The sequence below is a fragment of the Taurulus bubalis genome (genome assembly GCF_910589615.1).
Source record: "Taurulus bubalis genome assembly, chromosome: 19".
NCBI lineage: Eukaryota > Metazoa > Chordata > Actinopteri > Perciformes > Cottidae > Taurulus > Taurulus bubalis.
The window spans coordinates 18,942,137-18,961,741 of NC_136607.1; the positions used below are offsets into that span (position 1 = coordinate 18,942,137).

The window sequence follows — 19,605 nt, forward strand, 5'->3', positions numbered from 1 at the left end:
CTTCTGTCCTCTCAGCTTCTCTTCAGTTTCCTCACATCACTGATGACTCATCAATATTGTAGTTCTGGTTCCATCTAGCGGCCTCACCTGTGTTTTAACAACAGACATCATATCTGCTTTATGATGCTTATTCAAGTGTGTGTTTAAATCTGTCTGATTAAATATTTACCTGTTAAAGAAACACTTCTTGTCACAAAAACAACGTGTTTCTTGAAGAAAGATCGGTTCAAAGAACAACAACTGAAGATAAGTGAAGATCGTTTAATGAAGCAGAGATTTCATGATTCACAAAAGATGGACATGATTTCATTTGGAGATTTTCCTCAGATCATTTTGAGTCAAATCTGTTAAAAGTGTAAATCATAAAGTAACACATTTCATTTGAATCTGCTTGACTTTTTACCACCAGAATCAAACAAAGACATGCGCTGATGGAAAATACACATGAAACACCGTGAACACAGTTTTTAAACAATAAGGAACATTTCTGCAGATTGTTGATGACTAAACTATTTGATTAAACACACTTTAAACTAATCAAGCGACACTTCTCACACCTGGAGACTACAAGAGATAATGTTTATATAGTTTTATACATGAGTTTTTATAAATGATTGCACAAAAAGAAGAATGTGCACAAACACATTGATCACATGGATATTCATGGTCAATACCTCTCTGACTGCAGTAGTTTAACGTCTCATCCTGCTGCAGTGATGTTCAGGTGAATCCAGGACACCTGACAGGCATTTGTCCATCATGCTCTCATGACCACGCCCCTTTTAGAGGGAACCAATCCTGCTTCCCTCGTAGACGTCAACAGCACAAATACAGGAAGATGAAACACGTCTTCAAACAAACTTAAAGTCCTAACGCTATGCAGCAGAGTTGCTGTGGAGTTGGTTGGTTGAATGAGCTGTAAGTCTGTTACGTTCTTCCTTCTGGTCACATGACATCTATTGCTTCTGTCCATCCGGGGAGAGGGATCCTCCTCTGCTGCTCTCCTGGAGGGTTCCTCCTGTTTCCTGTTTTTAGGGGAGCTTTTCCTGATCCGATGTGAGGTCCCGGGACAGAGATGTTATGTGTACAGATTGTAAAGCGCTCTGAGGATAATTTGTATTTGTGATTTTTGTCTATACAAAATAAACTGAATTGAATTTGTTGCAGCAACAATTAAACCCAACAAGTTGTCCTAATGTCCTAAAAATGATAAAATAATAAAATAATGATCAGACGTGTGTATAAACAAATGTCTGTTTAAAGAGAGATAAATGAATAATAACTTCAAAATTACAATCCAAACACGTTTAATTTCATTGGCGTCTAAAGGAGCGTCTAAAGAGCAGCTCGTCTGACGCATCGTCAGTCTACACCTCTCGTTTCTTTACTTTCTTTTGGACATGTTACTGTACTGCAGCCCTGCCTTAAACCCTTCAGCTGTTTTAAGTGACATCTCTTTCAGCTTCTTGACCTTCTTGTCTTCCTTTTTCTTCTCCAGCTCCTCAATCAGGAATATCAGGTGATTGTAGGTGGTCACTGAAACCACGTTTAGGGCGATCAGCTCCAGTTTGACGAAACACTCGTAGGCCTCATTCAGCAAATGGGCTTCGTTTGCTTCAAGGTTTTCCATCTCTTTTTGAAGGATTTCCAGAATGCCCATCTTCTCCCACATCTCTGTTTTATTCTTTTCATATTTCGTTTTAATATCTTGAAGAGTTTTTTCAACCTTCCTTGTCTTGTTCACAAACCTCCAGTTTTCTTTCACGTGGTCTGATACGGAGCACTTCCTGGTACAAACAGTGCAGCGGCCTTTAAACATGACCTCACACGAAGCGGGAGAAATGGCGTGTGTGCATTCAGGAAAGTGACAGTTCTCCTCACAGACTTTGCAGCAGACGGCTCCTTCAAAAAATACACCCCACAACCCCCAAGATCCACTTTTTACATTTTCTCTATCTTTGTAGTGCTCATCAACCGTTACAGTGAACGCTTGATTGTTCCCCATCTCTTCTTCATTATTCTTCAGACCTACCTGAGTCTTCTGGATTTCATTCTGTTTGAGTTTAACAGACTCAATCCTCTCTTTCAGGTTCTGGATGCTGGCTGCCAGTCTGATTTTCTCTTTGTGAATGTTCACGGTTGTCTCCAGGTTTTGAGGTGCAGTTTTCTCCAGAAAGGCTGTGAACTGTTTCATTCCTTTTGTAGATTTTTTGTATGAATGTTCAAGGTCGTCTTCTGTGTCCTCTGTCCTCGAGTTGTTTTGGCAGTTATCAAACAGGAAGTGGAGAGGCTGGTTCTTTTCATTTCTGGCACACTTAACATTCGCAGCGTCGAGGGCATCCAGAGCGTTTTTAGGTGTCCCTGCAGTTGCGCTTGTCATGAGGGCGACGATGTTCCTCTCGATGTCTTTTCCAAACAGAGACACCACTGAATTAAATATGTACGACAGACGGTCGCTCAGTCGACTCTCGCTTGCTTTCAGCACCAGACCCACCGCATCGATCTCATGGACTCCATCGTCTGAGCAGAACAAGTTAAACAGCCTTTTACCGATGTTTTCATCCATTTGAAGCCCTTCGGTGTCTCCGTATCCAGGAGTATCGATGATGGTCAGAGAGAAAGGCAGAGTTTTACCTTCAAAACCAAAGATCTCGTACACGATCACGTCTGACGTCTGACTCTTTGACTGTTCCTTCTTCTCGTCCTCTACGATCTGAAACCAGACATCGTCCTCCCACTTCACTCCAATGGTGAAGTTGACCAGAGCGTTGATCAGAGTAGATTTTCCTGTTCCTGTTTCACCAACAAGCAAGATGGTTTTGTTTCTCTTATTTGGATTCTTTTCTCCAAGAGTCATTCTTGTCAGATTTCCAATCTCATCTTTCTTTGGTCTCAGCTGCCAGACAGCAGGAGATCCTTCATTGATCAGTTCTTTGCAGGTGATGTAGTCATATTTGGATGAGGCGTTATTACTCCTGCAAAGACAATAAACGTTAGCTCAAAAGCTACTAGCATGAATGAAAAGGAGAGAAGCTTCTCTGTATTTGCTAAAGGTCTTTTTATGACTAATATGTTAAATGTGACCATTATACCAGGTGTACATGCATATCTGTGAAGCCGTTGTAATCCCTCGTCATGTCCAGTCGCCCTGCACGTCGTCCGTCACACTTTAGGCTGGTTCGAGATGAGCCAGTTCTGCGCAGAATCGATCGGCGGCGATCGGCGCGCAATGCATGCCGGTTAGATTTGTGTCCGACTTGGTCCCGACTTGCTCTGACGTCATGCACACGTGGTCAACGATACTCTCACGAGACCAAGCCGGCTGTCGATTTCAGAGTCAGTCGCCGCAGTTGCTCTCAAACGACTGCTTGGCCCAGTGCATGATGGGAAACGCCTGGCTGTCGCCACATCAGAGAGCTGATTGGCTCTTAGATCTGACAGCAAACACCACGTGTTGTAGAAAATCCTTATTTTATGTGTAGTTGTAATACTTAACCCTCGATTATTGACTATTCGTCTCATGTTTAATCTAAAAACACATCTTGTGTGGTTGATAATACAAAATCGTATTTTCATAACACATATTTAAACCAGTTGTAATGAATTTCACAGGCAGACATAAAAATACCAAAAGATGCAGCTACACAGTCATTTCTACATAAATATACATATATTTATAAACACATATAATAAATCCAAACGTGATCTGTAAACTACAAGTAAACAAAAGTTCGGAACTAACAGGAAGTACTTTTTTCCGTGACTTCCTGCGTATACTTTGAAGGCAGCTGACAACTGTCCGACTTGATTGCAGTTTTTTGTCAACGATTCCAGGCGAGGCGCAGCTCTAACGAACGAGCCTATTGTCGGATCTAATCCCTCATCTACTGTGACGTCATAGAGATTTGATACTCACGTTGCCATGGTAACTGCTTCACAGGAGTTTGAGAATTGAGCTCTTTTGGATTTTTCTGGATGGAAAAAACAACTGTTTATACATGTATACACATATATGCAGTGGTGTATAGTAACAAAGTGGAAATACTTCGTTACTGTACTTAAGTGGTTTTTTTAGATATTTTTACTCTTATATTGACTTTCACTTTTACTTCACTACATTTTGCAAAGAAAACTGGTACTTTTACTCCGATACATTTCCCCTGAAACCTTCGTTACTCGCTACAAAATCAAATCTATCTTTAAAATGAATCATGAGACCAACATCGGGGACTGTGGTGGAACACAGACTCCACGAAGCAGGTTTGACGAATCACAATATTATGCATTTGCCCTCTAGTGTCGCGCTCCCAAGCCTGTTTTTGCGCCATGGACACAAAATTCCACAAATGCACTGAATGAAAGTTTACCCACAATTCCACATTCTTATAAATGGGCTTTAGAGAGAAGCTTTAAGACTCTCTCGTCTGTTCCTTCCTGTTTTTCTGAAGACGTGTAAAGCAGCACTGAGTTCAGCTGTCAGTCACACTGAGTGGTTTCTCAGAAGTCACATGATCAGAGCAGCCAATCAAACCTGTGGAAAGTAACTCATTAACTTTATCTAGGAAGATAGAAATTAATCACAAGAAGGATGAACATTGATATTACATAACGTTTAAGAAAAATCTGAATGTGACTTTAGTTTCACTCCAAACTACAATAATATGAATACTTTAAGTCCTTCCTGTTGATACCAACGGTCTCTGAAGCTCTTCAGATGCATAAAATACAGATCTGGTTCCTGGTTCCTCCAACATGACTTCCTCAGGTCTGGTTCAGTCCGGTTACTGAACCACATCTGTGTTTTGTGGACTTATCTATTATTATTTATTAAATGCGTCTCAGAAAGTCTGCTGGAGCAAAACTGATGATTGGACAAGTTTATGACACAACAGCCGCAGATACCGAATGTTTCTTACTATTTTTCAATTCTTTGATAGCCTTCTGGATGAAGAGAATTTCAAAATAAATTACCTTTGAATGGTTTTAATAACAGCAGCCTGTAAAACTTTAACCATGAGCTGAAACACATAAAACAATAAAACGTTGTTATGTCGGATGAAATACCTGTGAGTTATTTTATGGAAACTGTAAATTCATATTTAATCAGCTGTCGATTCATGACATCAGAGTTCATGAAAGGAAGATTTGTCTAAATCTGCCCGGTGACACAGAAAAGCTCTTAATTATAAAACACTTTGGAAAAAACAAATCTTAATCTTAGTAATAAAACCATGAATTTGTCCCAAAATAAACTTTTTTAAAACAATTTCACATAAGTAAAAATATATATATATTTTTCAGATATGTTTCAACAATAAACTTCTACATAGAAAATATAGAGAATTTCTAAATAAAAAAAATACCGAAAAGATTTAATAGTTTCATTAAAATCTGGCCCACTTGAGATCAAAATGGGCGCTATGTGGCCCCTTAACTAAAATGAGTTTGACACCCCTGGTCTAAGGCATTTGACACAGTTGACCATGATGTTTTAAGGCTGAGGCTCCTCAACTCAGGGCTCTCGGAGCAAGCGGTCGCTTGGTTCACGAGCTACCTTGAGAATAGGTCTCAGTGCATCAGATATGAGGGTCTATCCTCTGATATTGCAACCGTCTGTAAAGGTGTGCCACAAGGCTCTGTATTAGGTCCACTTTCTGGACCAAAATGTGGTGGACGCTAACTGTCACTTCTATGCTGATGACACTGGTATATACATCCTTCAACTAAAACTTGTTCTAAATACAGATAAGACAAAACGTATGTTGTTTTGAGTAGGCACTTAGGTGAGGAAGTGAAATACAGGTTGTTGACACTTCAGCCACATGTACAGTACCTGGTGAAAAAGTTGAGGTTGAAACTGGCTTTTTATTTTCGAAAATAAGCTGTGCTTGTAAAATGTAAAAAAGCGATTAGTTGCTGCTATTTTTCATCTTTACATTCATGCCTCTACTAACTGTCTTGGACGCAGCTTACCATGCTTCACTGCAGTTCATTACAAATTGTAAAGCTCTGACTCACCACTGAGTTATACTTTCTGAAGGACGGCCTGCTTTGGCCCCGTAGGCTCTGTACACCTTCATTTATAAGGCGATCCTTGGTCTGCTCCCAAACTACCTGTGTGTTTGTATCAACCAGAGAAGTGTCGGACAATACTCTTTGCGTTCTCAGGACTTCTTTATGCTCACTGTCTACAGTACTTGTGTACTCTGCCCCCTCATCTTGGAATATCTTGCATAATGATTTAAAACTGATACCACTGACGGCTTTTAAATCTAGAATTAAAGAAATAGAGGCAGGTCTCCCAAAATGTAAACGTTTCTTAAATTGACTCTGTTACGTCACTGTCTCTTATCTTTTAGTTTCTTTTAACTTGTTCTGTGTTTTCTGTCTGTAACTACATGTTTCTTATGCTGCTGCCTCGAAAAAGAGATTTTTATTCTCAATGAGACTCTCCTGGTTAAATAAAGGTTTAAATAAATGGAGGCTGTAAATTCATATTTAATCAGCTCAGAAGGTCAAAAGGAAGATTTATCTAAATCTGCCCGGCGACACAGAAAAGCTCTTAATTCATATAAAACACTTTGGAAAAAACAAATCGTCAACAAGAAGGAAAATTAAACAATAATTTATTTTGTAATAAAACCATGAATTTGTCCCAAAATCAACAAACATTCGTAAAAATAAATTCAGATATAACAACAACAATCTTTATAGAAAATATAGAGAATTTCTAAAATATACCCAAAAGATTAAGATTTAATAGTTTCCCCAAAATGTCCCTTTCACAGTAAATATATAAATTGATATTCAACATTTAAATATGTGCACTTTGGACACAATTACGTCTGAAAATTGCACAAACGGACTGAAGGAAAGTTTACCCACAATTTTACATTCTTTTATAAAACTTCATTGATGCCCCCACCACACACACACACACACACACACACACACACACACACACACTTAACAGCTCATGACTGGTTTGGTCACATTAAACATTAATTTCAGTGTTTCTCAGATATATAGTTTTTCTCTCTCTCTGACCTTCAGACTGACCTTTGACCTTCACACTGACCTTTAGTTTTTTTTTTTACCTGTGAAAGATTATCTCCGTGTTCACAGTCGAAAGATGCAAATATTGTCACATTAATTAAGTTAAAAAAATGTAAATCTGAGAAGATTCAACTCCTTCACTTGTTCTCTTTTCCTTTTTCTATTTTTGTAAATGTATATTTGTTAAAAAATATTTCAATATTTGTGTATTTTATTGATTTTCCCTTTTTTGTTGTTGATTCATTTTCTTAATTTCCTTAATTTCACTTTTCTTGGTTCGTTCTCATTCTTCAGTCGAGCTCGACGCGAAATGCGCTGATCTCCATTGGTCGCAAGCGGGCCGGCTGTTGCCGGGCGGATTCCGGTTGATCGTCTTCTCGCAGCAGTGTGAGACTCGACCGGCGGAGCGAGCGGAAGTGGAGCGGAAAGAAAAGATCGGCCAAGTTCACCTGCAACACAATCAATCAAACATACTATATTCACATATTTAATTTAATTAAAAACAAAGGAAAACATATAAATAGCAACAGAATAATATTTAAAAAAAATACACACATTATAAAATAAAAGTCATATTTCATGTAGTTTCATGTTTTATTTTTAAACATTTTAGTAAAAATAATTTCAAATAAATAAAACATTAATTAATAATGTGTCGTGTCCACCTCCTCGTGCACGCTCCACGTGCACTGCAGTCCCAGATCGGGGGCGGAGCTACAGTCAAAGCCCTTCCTGTGGAGGAGGAGAGCCACTTCCTGTGACGGACTTTCTGCTTCCTGTTTGCCACAAACACAAACAAACAAAAAATTTGTTTGTTTGATTTTGACGAAACAACAAAAAACAAATGGAGAACTTGGAGAACTAAAATGATTAATTATTCCAGGTGGTTCCAGGTGTTTCCAGGTGCTACCTTAGAGTCCTCCAGCGTCTTCAGGTTCAGCAGGTGAACGTCGCATGGCAGCGACGAGCGTAGCGGCAGGAAGGGGCGGAGCTTCGGCACCTGGCTGTCACTAGGGGCGACCATTGTGATTGGCGGGTGGCTGAGGGAGAGTGAGGTCAGGTGGGCGAGCAGTGACAGGTGTTCCACTGAGGCTCCTCCCACTTCCTGTCAGATAAAAAGAAACATACAAAAAAGAAAAGAAAAAACTGAAAATAATAAATAGAAATAAAAGGAAAAAATATTGACATATATACAAATAAAAACTGAGGAAAGAATAAGAAACATAACTAATTAAACCTATTGGCAATGTCCAAGCTGATGTACTATAATATTTGATATCTAAAAAATATTAAATAATACAGTGGTTCCCAAAGTGGGGGTCGCGACCCCTAGGGGGGGCGCGGTGGTACTACAGGGGGGTCGCGGCTTCATCACCAACCCACACACATACACCGGTAAAACAATATAAAATAACCGACATGCACTGTGTTCCAACCACGCCACCAGAGCGGCTCATGTCACAGACCGACTGTGGCAAAACCAGCGAGAGCGAGAGAGCGAGAGAGCGAGAGCGAGCGAGAGAGCGCGAACGAGCGAGGGAGAGAGAGAGTGAGGGAGCGAGAGAGTGAGGGAGCGCGAACGAGAGAGAGACACACAGCGACACAGAGCGAGAAAGATACGGAGCGACAGAGAAAGATAAAGATAAGAGAAGGAAGTATGTACAAAGATGGACAGATTTGTGACTGGTCTAAAGCGCAAATCCGATGGAACTTCTGTTACAGCCGCAACAGGCGACGCGACCACCTCGACAACGCCTCAAACTAAGGTAAAGGCAAGGAAATATAGCGAGGCATATCTGTCTCTGGGCTTCACAAGCACTACTGTCGGTCAGGATGAGAGACCCCAGTGACCCCAAAAATGAGTTGCCCAAAAATGAGTGACCCCAGTGACCCCAAAAATATTTTATACAGTTCATGCATTATAATGCAATTCATTAAAAACCAAGAAAAATTTGGGGGTCGGGTTGCGGGGGGGTCGTCCAATGTTCCTATATCATCAAAGGGGGTCTTAACAGAAAAAGTTTGGGAACCACTGAAATAATACATATATTAACACAAACTCTGAAAGAGACAAAAGTTTTATCGTCTAGAACTTAATTAATTTAAACTTTATTTCATTATTTAAAACATAAAAAAATATTGTTTTATACTTCTGGGAGGTCCTGAAAATGTAACTTTAACCACATCAGGATGTTGTGTCCCGCCCCCTCACCTGAGCCCCGCCCCTCCTGTCCTCCAGCAGCAGGTGGTAGAGACTCGCTGTCAGCTTGTTGTCGGTGACGCCCTGACCGAGGCCGCGGTTATCGTCCTGCTGCAGCCGCCGGTCCAGCACCACCTCCAGCTCACCTGCACAGGTCAGAGGTCATTCATGAGAAAAAAGTAGCAGCGTTTGAATTTGTGCTTCTCAGATCATTGAACGCTTCCATGTTCCTGTTTCAACATTGCGGGGCGTTTGAGTCTCACCTGAGACTTCCTGGTTCAGGTGAGACTCCTGAACCAGGAAGTGATCGATCAGTTTAAATTAAAGGTGTATCAGAATAGGTTTACAATACTAACAACGGGCAGATAACTGAGATTTTCCTGGGTTTTTAACAGGGATCAATAAAGTTGTTTGTGGTCACAATGATCATAAACACAAAGTAGACTACTCACCTGGTCGGAGCGACGCCACCGCCTGACTCTGAGCCGCCAGCAGCGACACGCGGGACGCGGCGTCCTGGAGGAACGCCGCCGAGCTCATCGGGTAGAAGTTGGCCTGCAGGGGGAGCTTTGACAGGGTCCGCCGCTGCTGCATCTACACGATCAATAATCAGTCCATCATCTATCAATAATCTCATTCAGTAATCTATCAGTTATCATTATCAAAAATCAATCAATAATCAATGAGTAAACTATCAATACTCAATGAGTAAACTATCAATAATCAACGAGTAAACTATCAATAATCAACGAGTAAACTATCAATAATCAACGAGTAAACTATCAATAATCAACGAGTAAACTATCAATAATCAATCAGTAAACTATCAATAATCAATCAGTAAACTAAAAATAATCAATGCGTAAATATCAATAATCAATCACTAAACTATCAATAATCAATGAGTAAATATCAATAATCAATCAGTAAACTATAATCAATACTCGTTAACAGCTGATATGCAAATGTACCTGGAAGCCGTTGAGGTCGGTGTGGAAGCGGTTGCCGTTGGCGACGTCGCTGACGAGCCGCATGACGAGCTCCCGGTTGACCTCTGACCTGATGTCCACCGTGTTGGAGATCTCCAGGGATCTCCCAGCATACCCTGGGGCAGACGCAGAAAAGAGACTTTTATTTTGAAGTGCTGACCTGAAGGACTCTTTAGTTAAAGCTTTCCTTACCGTCCAGGTGGAGCAGGCGCACCGTGTGGGTCACGTGCCGGAAACAGGAAGTGATGTCAGAGAAGACCGGACCTCTGGAGACCCGGACCAGGGGGGGCTCCGAGGGCGAGTAGGGCTGCGGAGGGGGGGGCATTTAGTTCTGGTCTGACCTGGTTCAGACTGGTTCTGGTCTGACCTGGTTCAGACTGGTTCTGGTCTTACCTGGTCCCCCTTCTCCCCCGGCAGGAACAGGTAGGCTCCGCTCCTCTCCGGGTGAGTTCTGGTTCCGTACCACAGGAACTGGACCTGGACCCGACGGACCAGACCAGAACGCAGCTGCAGCTTCTACAAGTGAAAGGAAACTCATCCAGTGAAACATGTTTCTGTTAAATAAACTCTCGAGACAGACTTTTATTTTGAAAGGACCGACCTGCAGCAGGCCGGTATCCGGGGAGCTCCATATTTGGACGTGCTTGTTGCTAAGCGACAGGGGGGCGTCGGTCTCAGGTCCCTCTGGAAGGGACACCTGGAAGTGTTTGGATTGGACGGCCGGTGGGTTGCCGCGGCGATGGAAGGTGTACCGGGACCGGTGGTCGGAGTCAACGGAGGCTTTGGTCACATGATACACGACGAGCGACAGAGGAGGAAGTTCAGCCACGAAGTCGAGCTGGAGGCGGAAGTGTAAAGTTACTCTGCTGTGATTGGACAATCACTGTTCAGGGGAGGGGCTTAATACCAAACAGGAATATTACACTTATGAAAACACGTCAAAACGTTGTAATTACAAATAATACATTGGATACTAATAATAATAAATTATAGATCAAAAATACACAACTTTACATTAAATAATTGAATGAAATCAAACTGTTCTTCACCTGGAATTTTTCTGTGGACGCTCGGCTTGGCTCCGCCCACACCGCAGATATCTGCATCGTCATTGGCCGACCCGTTTCTGCATCAACAACGCGAGCGCCCGGAGAGTCGACGACGACGCTGACGACGGACGACCGAAGCTGCTCCGTCGGGTTAAAGACGATCAATGACCTGAAGCAACACGATCGATAAGCCAAAATTAAGATTTAGAATTAGATTTCACTAAAATTACACAACAGCCCTTAAATTATGAGACGTTATGCTAATAGCATTTAGCTACTTGAGTAAATGGCGGAGCTGCTGTGACCCCTGAGTGATCTGAGTCATTCATAAATAAATAGAAAATAAGAAAGCAAGCTAGTATGACTCCACCTCTCCAGTCCGTAAGCCCCGCCCCTCTCACCTGGGCTCATCACTGAGTGTGAGCGGTGTCTTCCTAGGCAGAGCGTCCTGCGCTGACATCACTTCATCCTTAAAAACATTTAACACAACATTTTATTATTATTATTATTTACAAATCTCTACCTGTTTGTATTTCTGCTACAGGTGTGATAAGAGATGCGGTTTGTTGTTGTTACTCCTGTTTTTACTCTTTTACATTGCAGGTAAACAGCTAAAGTTTTTCTCTTTTTGATTTTTCAAAAAGAGATATACAAATATTACAAAGATATTCTTTGCACAGAAAAAGTGGTAAAAAGTCACCATTTGCATGAAAGGTTTTGATTGGTCGTAGTGATACTGGCTCTTGTCCAATAGAAGCAGCCAGTGGGCAGAGCTCTGCAGCACCTGGTGCAGGTTCAAGATCGAGCGAAACAACCTGTAAAATAAAATACATTTTAGTTCTTTGAGTTTCTGTTAATTTTTAATGATAAATATTTAGATTTTCTTTATGTTTGAGTTCAGATATTTTACTTCATTTATTTTTCATTTATTTGATTGATTGATAGATTGATTATTAAAGTCTTCTTTAAGTTCTGCAGTGTTCAAAAGGGTACTTTCCAACTTTATTTAAAGCACAAAAAAAGACGTCAATGAAACAGGAAGTGAATGTTAGATGCTAATGCTAAATGAATGGGCGTGATGGGAAGCTAATGCTAAATGCAGGGTTGTGATGGGAAGCTAACACTAAATGCAGGGTAGTGATGGGAAGCTAACACTAAATGCAGGGGCGTGATGGGAAGCTAATGCTAATGGCTCACACTAAGCCGGCGGTACCTGAAACCTTTTCCGCGGCGACGCCGTCCTTCAACTGAGAGCATGGAGGGAAAAACAAACACAAGCTAACGCTAAAGAGCTCCAAGTGCTATGAATGCTAACACTGAAAATAAAAGCTCAAATTATAAACTGAAAAATAACCAAGAAACTATGTGGGAACAAATAATATTATATATAATAATGATATATAATATAATAATGATATATAATAGAATTAAGGGAAAATAAAACAATTTAGGATAAACATTTATAAACTTTGTGTTGATTTAATTACATCCATCCATCCTCAAGAAAATTCAGTAAACAATATTAATGTATAATAGCACCGGCTACCTAACATGCTAGTTAACATGCCAACACCTGCTAGTTAACATAGTTTATAGCTAGCTATTATGCTAAGCTAACAACTTTATATCTCGCCTGTTATGCTAACATGCTTCATGCTAACAGGAAGTAGTCACCTGGTGCCGTAGTCGACCACCACGGGGTCGCGGGCGGTGCCGGTCACGGCGTCGTGGTGCTGGAACAACGCTAAGTTACGCCGCCCCGCCGTCAGACGGCGGAAGTGTTCGCGCGCCGGGAAGTCTGCGACCAGACGGCCGTGAAACCGCCGCATTTCAGCCAACGTCAAACTGAAGAGGATTTCTGTCGCTCTGTCGGAGAGAAAGAAAATCTTTAAGAGTCACTGAAAACAAGGTGAGAACTTTGAGAGGGAATGAAAAGGTACGAACTGGTTGACAGGTCACAGGTGATATAGGGTACCTGGGTCATTAATTAAATAAAGCACCTGGTCACAGGTGATATAGGGTACATGGGTCATTAATTAAATAAGGTACCTGGGTCTCAGGTGAGATAGGGTACATGGGTCATTAATTAGAACGTACCTGGGTCATTAATTAAATTATGTACCTGGGTCACAGGTGAGATAGGGTACCTGGGTCATTAATTAGAACGTACCCGGGTCATTAATTAGAACGTACCTGGGTCACAGGTGAGAAAGGGTATCTGGGTAATTAATTAGAACGTACCTGGGTCATTAATTAAATTATGTACCTGGGTCACAGGTGAGAAAGGGTACCTGGGTCATTAATTAGAACGTACCTAGGTCATTAATTAGAACGTACATGGGTCATTAATTAAATTATGTACCTGGGTCACAGGTGAGATAGGGTACCTGGGTCATTAATTAAATTATGTACCTGGGTCACAGGTGAGATAGGGTACCTGGGTCATTAATTAGAACGTACCTGGGTCATTAATTAAATTATGTACCTGGGTCACAGGTGAGAAAGGGTACCTGGGTCATTAATTAGAACGTACCTGGGTCATTAATTAGAACGTACCTGGGTCATTAATTAAATTATGTTCCTGGGTCACAGGTGAGATAGGGTACCTGGGTCATTAATTAGAACGTACCTGGGTCATTAATTAAATTATGTACCTGGGTCACAGATGAGAAGGTACCTGAGCGTGGCCTCCAGCGTTCTGTCGAGGCGCTTGTAAAACGGCCTGGAGGTGAAGTATCCGCTCCAGTAATGGTCGTCCCGGTCGGCGTACGTGAAGAAGTCTCCTCGGAGCGTCGGCAGCGTCGTTCCCGCCGCGTTCAGACGCCGATGAAGAGCTCCGAAGTAATCTGAGAGCGTCCCGAAACGAGCCTGACAAACAGAGAAGAAGAAAGATTTAAAAAGAGACAGCAGCTGTTTGTTTGTCTCTACTTCAGACCTCCCCTCAAGCCCCGCCCCTCCGCCAGGTGCCTCACCTTGACGTGGAGCTCCGGGTGCTGGTCGAAGTAGTTGAAGAGCGCCTGGTAGTTAACGAACTGAGCGTCCCACTCGCTCGACTCCACGAACCGGAAGTCGTCGCCGAGCGGAACCAAAAGGACGGAGGAGCGGAAGAGACGCGACTTCTGGCGGTACTGATCCAGCAGGAGGAGAGCGCTGAGGGAGACGCAACGCCATCACTATGACGTCACCATGACATCACCATGACATCACCATCACACGCCGTCACTATGACATCACCATGACATCACCATGTAATTATAATTATTATAGTAATTATATAACAATAATTATTATTTTTATTGCCCCTGCTTACCGCTCCCTGACATTCTGCTCTGTGATTGGCTGAGGCGGTGTCTTCCATGGGCAGGAGACCCGCCCCCCCTGCAGCCGGTGGAAATCAAACTGACAACAAACCGCCGGGTTCGGACCGCACGTGTGCGGCACGTCGTAGCTGTAGAACGGCATCATGTGACACCGGATGTCACTACGGGGGGAGGAGTCTGACACAACGGAAGTGGGCGGAGTTAGAGAAACAAAGCACAGTTTTACATAATCTCAGTCATTAGTATCAGCAATATCAATAATAATAATAACGATAATAAGTCTGATATTTTTTTTATTTATTGTTAATAATTTGTTAATGTTTTTCTGGATTTTAATTATTTATATTTTATATCATTATATAATTATATTATATTATATGATCTTATTTATTATTTTATCTCATTCACCTGGTTTATTGTATTTTATTACAGTGTAAGTTGTTTATTTAACTATTATTATTATAATTATAATGTCATTAATTATATCATGTGTTTATTTGTTTGATATCTTAGATTATTCTCATAACATATAAATAACACACCCCAGCTCTGGCGCCACTGGAACTCGAGCGTCTGTTGCCGGGCGAAGTGCTTCTTCACTGAGTAGTGGACTCGTTGGATGACCATGTTGCTAAGCCCCGCCCCCTTCAGCAGGTAGGCCATGGAGGGGGAGTGGCCGAACGGATCCACCGCCCAGCCGCTGCTCGGCTTCACACCTGCAGAGAGAGACGGCGTTAAAGCGGCGTTAAAGCGGCGTTAAAGCGACGTTAAAGCGGCGCGGCGGCGGACGGACACGAAGCGTCGAGGAGACACGAACCCAGGTGACGCTGGATCCACTGGTGGCCCTCCATCAGCTGGTCCAGCAGAGCGAAGTAGTGGGAGTTTGCCTCGTCGGCCATCACCCAGCCGCCCGTCACCAGCTCCAGCTGCCCCGCCCCCACCAGGCTGACCAATCACAGAGCGGCAGAGAGAAACACACAACAAATACATGTGAATATTTAACTATGTGATTCAATACTTTAATAATAATGTTATAATAATACTAATACTAATAAAAATTCTACGAATACTACTAATACTAGTAATAGTAATAATACCATATACTTTAAATAATAAGAACATTATTAGTATTATACAAATAAACTAAAAACTAAAAAGATTCAACAAAAAAAATATTTTCAGCAAAAGATAAATAAAAGGTATTGGAAGAATATATATTATAATAATATTTTATAAAAAACAAAAGACTTAGTTTCTACACTTTTTTTCAATTTAAACATTGAAATTTAAAGTTCATCTTCACGTATGAAGAGAAATGGACGGAAAAGTTAAGGCAAATTTCTTCGAAGAAAAATAAAGATGAAAAAACATTTTAAATAATTAAAGACATTTCCTTTTTTTATATATATATATTTTTATTTACTTTCAGATTTGTTTGACTTTTGGTGGATTTGGATATAAAACTCAAAGTTACCGTTTGACCATCGCTCTCTTCTGCTCGTCGATGTCGTTCCACCATTTAGAGAAAAAACTGATTTCTGCCCAAATCATCTTCCTCCTGGAAAACATTTGGACCTGTCAATCATCTCTGATGAACATGAACTACTAAAGATAAACAAGAAACCAAGAACCGCTGAAACAAACAGATGAGCTGGTCGGATATATTTACAAACTAAAGTGACTAAACCACACGTGGATTCATCCACCGCTGAAAATAGTCCCCAACGTCTTCAGAAGGAACCAGTGAGGCTGAGACAGGAAGTGGGACGGTGTTGAGGGACGGACCGACGTGTTCACAAGTTCAGGTGGAATAAAAACAAGATGAAGATGAAGATAAGATGATGATGAGGATAAGACAAAGATGAAAAGAAGATGATGATGAAGAAAAGGATAGAGATGAAGATGAAGAAAAGGATAGAGATGAAGATAAGGGTAAGATGATGATGAAGATGAGGATGAAGAAAAGGATGTGGATGAAGATGAGGATCAACTTGATGAAGAAAAGGATGTGGATGAAGATGAGGATCAACTTGATGAAGAAAAGGATGAGGATGAAGATGAGTACCTGCTGTCTTCAGTCAGTTTGATCAGCATGTTGTTGAGGATGTGTTTCGTCTGGTCCTGATAATAATTATCAAATGTCTTCAACCAGCCTGAAACACACACACACACACACACACACACACACACACACACACACACACACACACACACACACACACACACACACAGTTATGAAGCAGCAAAGTGAACTGCACTCAATGAGCTGTGGCCTGTAAAGGCTCCGCCCCCTCGGCCTGTAAAGGCTCAGCCCCCCTTCGAGTTTGAAGTTTGAATCAGGCCACCTGCTGGTCAAATGATGCAGAGCCTGCTCTGTGAGTGTTCAGGAGACATGACGGTTATCTGCTATCTGTGGATGTTTTTAGCATGTATATATGACGTGTATATATGACGTGTATATATGACGTGTATATATGACGTGTATATATGACGTGTTATCTGCTATCTGTGGATGTCTTCAGCGCCCCCGTCTGGCCTGAACTGGAGTTTCTCACCGGGGTCGTTGTGCGAGTGAGGAACCAGGATCAGCTCCAGCGGCTGCTCGTCCCACTCGTCGCCGTGGTAACTGATCTCAAATCCTTGTTTCCAGGCGCCGCCGTCGGGGTTATCGAAGGGCAGCAGGTCGTAGACGTCCAGCAGCTGAGACACAAACGTCCTTTATTAAAGTTGCTACACACAGTACTCTGCTTACTGAGGATATAGTTCACACTTTGCTCCACAACTACGGAAACCATTTTTAATATTTCTTCACAAATATGAATGAAAAGTGAAAAAAAAGCTTTTGAAACCCCAAAAAGATCAACAGTTACTGTGTTATAGCAGCTTTAATACTGACAGACTTCCTCTATGAAATGTAGTCTGGTCTTCTCTGTTTGCTCTATATATGTATGTTTATTACTTTTATTTTTTGTTTAATTATTTGTATCGCTTTTATTTTTAATTATGTTTATTACTTTAAAACAAAGCAAATTCTGTTCATATAAAAACCTTAAATACACAAAAGAATACTTAAAATAACTTCATAACCAAAGTACTTTCTGTAAAAACAGCTGTTAGCATATATGCTAAGTTTACCTGCACTCCATCAGCTCCGTCCTTCATCTCTTCGGCCAATCGGCAGCCAAGTGGAGCATCAGCTTTCCTGTGGGCGGAGCCTGAGCTCACATTGGGCGCACCTCCTTTTACCCATGATGCTTGGCGGGGAAACAGTGAGTCGCGCAGCGTAGCGACCAGGCGGTTGTTGTCGCTAAGGAGACGCTCCAACTTGTCCATCTGCTGCTGGAGGTGGGACAAATCCTACCGACAGGTAGGATCCATAGTTTCGTACATTATTGATTATCATTTATGAACTAATCGTAGGATTTATGGACATTAACTCGATAATATTTACGATCAATTCACCGTACGATCTCATAATTAAAGACTAGAATCGCCCGTCCACTCACACTGTCCACCGGCCCGGCAGGTGTCTGCAGGTATTGAGGCTCCGCCCCCTGCGTCAGCGTCAGCATGCGGTACAGTGACATCATGGCCACGCAGAAGGCCCCGCCCGCCAACAGGACCAGCAGCCGATTCCTCTTCATCGCTGAGAAACCAGTAGAAAGGAAACACAAGAATACAGGTGCATTGTGGGAAATGTCAGATCCAGAGCTGAGAGCCAGGCAGCACAAGGGGTTAAATCCCTGCTGGTTTCCAGCAGCTTGAGAATAAATCCAACTGGTTTCCCGCTCTTGACCCTTAATTATTTTTAGTTTCTACAATAAAGCTGTTTGTTTGTCACCATCTGCCCTAATGTCCCGTCACATTTTATTAATTAATAGTACAAATAAGTTAGCATATTTACATTATTACACTATAATTAAATTACATGTTTCTTTTTGCTCAGTGTCAGAGTTCATGTTCTCAGTTTTTATTATTTTAAATTTGATCATTAGCTTCTCAGCTGTATATTTATCACTTTTTGTAACGACAACATATTGAAGGATGAAGAGTTTCTTTGATAAAATCATTCTTCTCTCTTTAAAAAGTCTTTTTGGGTCAGCTGGAAAAGCGTTGTCACACAGATGAAAACAGGATGTTCTTCTTTTTAGAGAGACGTGTTCCTCACAGGACAGAGACGCGAAAAACACATGAAGATCTGACAGAATATTTATTATTTACTGATACTACTTGTACTTCTTTATTTGAATACAGGACTTTTACTTTAAAGTATTTAAAGTACTTTAACAGTGTGTTTTAGTACTATTACTGCTCTAAAGGAGCTGCTTTCTGCTGTATCAATAGCTTTGTCTTCCTGTTTAACACTTTAACAGATACAAATTTGAATAATAATTCACATCATTTGAAACAACTCTGAAACACTGTTGTGTCAAAGACACTATTAAAATATACATTTTAATGTATGCGTAATAACACTGGTGTTTAATGATAGTGCATAATAAATAAATATTTAGTATAATTACACCTGCTAGTATAACTTGAAACCGCTTCTGTAAGACAAACGGCTGTGAAGATAAAATTAATAACACTTTGAATATTTTAAATTCGCACCTTTCTCCCTGCACTTCCGCGTTGGAGGGCTGCAGGTCTCGCGCTGCCTCGTGTCTCGTGCGCTTCTTCTCCCGCTCGCTGACACAGTTTCCGGACTTCAGTTTCCCGCGAGAAACATATAACATATCGAATAAACTCTTTTCATTTTTAATGAGTGAAATATAAGTCAGTCGGTGCCTTCGCAGCACGAGCTCAGGGTGCTTCTGCGCCTGCGCATCACTGTTTGTTTTGCTTCCGGTTCGCCTCAGCTGACTCAGCGCTGCGGACTTCCGATCAGGATATGACGTCAGAAGTCTTCAGGGCCATTACTAAAGTAATTGTACATTTATGAAAATACTTTTTTCAAAAAGTAAAGTAAAAGTATCAGCAACATGTACTTA

General features: G+C 41.4%; 1 protein-coding gene across 1 annotated transcript; it reads right to left on the reverse strand.

Annotated features, from left to right (window-relative positions):
- Positions 1–6,609: 6,609 nt before the first annotated feature.
- Positions 6,610–18,258, reverse strand: man2a1 (mannosidase, alpha, class 2A, member 1; the record flags this gene model as incomplete). The annotated part of the gene is made up of 23 exons (XM_079235366.1): positions 6,610–7,505; positions 7,722–7,832; positions 7,967–8,161; positions 9,269–9,402; positions 9,709–9,850; positions 10,228–10,361; positions 10,438–10,552; positions 10,639–10,761; positions 10,847–11,083; positions 11,295–11,463; positions 11,696–11,763; positions 11,995–12,109; positions 12,969–13,160; positions 13,972–14,162; positions 14,267–14,444; positions 14,605–14,791; positions 15,157–15,330; positions 15,432–15,559; positions 16,089–16,172; positions 16,680–16,767; positions 17,170–17,314; positions 17,750–17,971; positions 18,121–18,258. 23 exons carry the CDS (start codon positions 18,256–18,258, stop codon positions 7,347–7,349), a joined length of 3,429 nt encoding a protein of 1,142 aa, XP_079091492.1. The 3' UTR covers positions 6,610–7,346.
- Positions 18,259–19,605: the final 1,347 nt, after the last annotated feature.